General features: G+C 34.6%; 1 protein-coding gene across 1 annotated transcript; it reads left to right on the top strand.

Annotated features, from left to right (window-relative positions):
* Positions 1-275: 275 nt before the first annotated feature.
* On the top strand, positions 276-788 carry LOC104096162 (uncharacterized). The gene has a single exon (XM_009602490.1). The coding sequence runs from the start codon at positions 276-278 to the stop codon at positions 786-788; it is 513 nt and encodes a 170-aa protein (XP_009600785.1).
* Positions 789-1,367: the final 579 nt, after the last annotated feature.

The raw sequence follows: 1,367 nt of genomic DNA, 5'->3' as shown, positions 1-1,367 counted from the left end.
GAGAATTGGAATCATCATCACATCTAAGTGTGTATGATGCAACACAAGTGATGCAGAATCCATTCAACACCTCTTTTGTAATAGCCAAATTGCTATACAAGTGTGGAGTTTTTTTGCCAATTCTTGTGGAGTTAGACACAACCAGGCGAGGCTTAGACAACTTTTGATGGCCTGGTGGTTAACTTAGACAAAGAACATATTGTATGCTCCTTTTATTCATTCCATTCCTTCCATTATTTGCTGAGATATTCGAAGGAGCGGATGCACTGCCAAATATGAAGGAACCCGTATGTCTGCAAGAATCATCATCAACCTTTATAGTCAAATGGACCAAATCAAGATCCAATTGTATTAAAGTTAGTATAGATGGAGGTAGCAAGGGTAATCCAGGAAGTTCAGGTGGGGGTGGGGTGATTAGAAATGATGATGATGATGTGGTATGTGCCTTTTCTGAATTCTATGGTGACTGTAGCAAGAACATGGCTGAAGCTAAAGCAATGCTGCAAGGCATTATTATATGCAAGGATAGGATCAACGAACACATCATTGTGGAAATCTGTCGGCAAAGGAATTGTACAGTATCTCATATTTTCAGAGAAGGGAATAGTGTGGTTGATATATTAGCTAATCTGGGGGAGAAAATGAAGAACAAAAGAGTTTTCAATGATGTAACTTCATTGCCCAATGATATTAGAGCTGCTGTTATGATAGACAAAGAATGGATTTCGAGTTTCAGATTCAATCCAAAAAAGAAGCAGTTTGTTGTTGATGATGTTCCTATTGATTGACTTTTTGTTAGCGACATCAAATGCAACAATCTCATTTGAAGACCCTCATATACAGAAGAAAAAAGATAGTAACGTAGGAAGTAGTTTATGCTATGTTGTCCAGATCTATCTAAGAAACTATTTCGATCTTCATTTTGTATCGGAGATAATGATATACACCCTCCTCCATGTACTACTATTTTTTTGGTAATATATAGGTCGGGGTATATCCTAACCCCCCACCATCACGGTGGATGTTTCATTTTTGTAAAAAAAAAAAGTTAGATAAAACTTACAAGACATATTTTGAAGTTTTACCTAATTAGGATAGTTATTTTGAAGTTGTACCTAACTTGGATTGATAATTGTCTTTTAAGTTTTAAAATTCAAAGAATATTTTGAAGGTAAAACTCGAATAATTAAATGTTTTTAAAGAATTTGTGTCCACTTTGATTATCAAATTTTTTGTCGGAAATAAATCTTGAAAGTTTAAAATGATGGTTTGGAGCATCGCTTTGTACCAAGTGAAATAATAGAAAATCAATAAGTAGATTCTTCGTCTAAAATGTCTAATGATTTGTCACTCGGAGAATTTATTGA

The sequence above is a fragment of the Nicotiana tomentosiformis genome, chromosome 5 (assembly GCF_000390325.3).
Source record: "Nicotiana tomentosiformis chromosome 5, ASM39032v3, whole genome shotgun sequence".
Lineage (NCBI taxonomy): Eukaryota > Viridiplantae > Streptophyta > Magnoliopsida > Solanales > Solanaceae > Nicotiana > Nicotiana tomentosiformis.
This window is presented reverse-complemented; position numbering and strand designations above follow the sequence as displayed.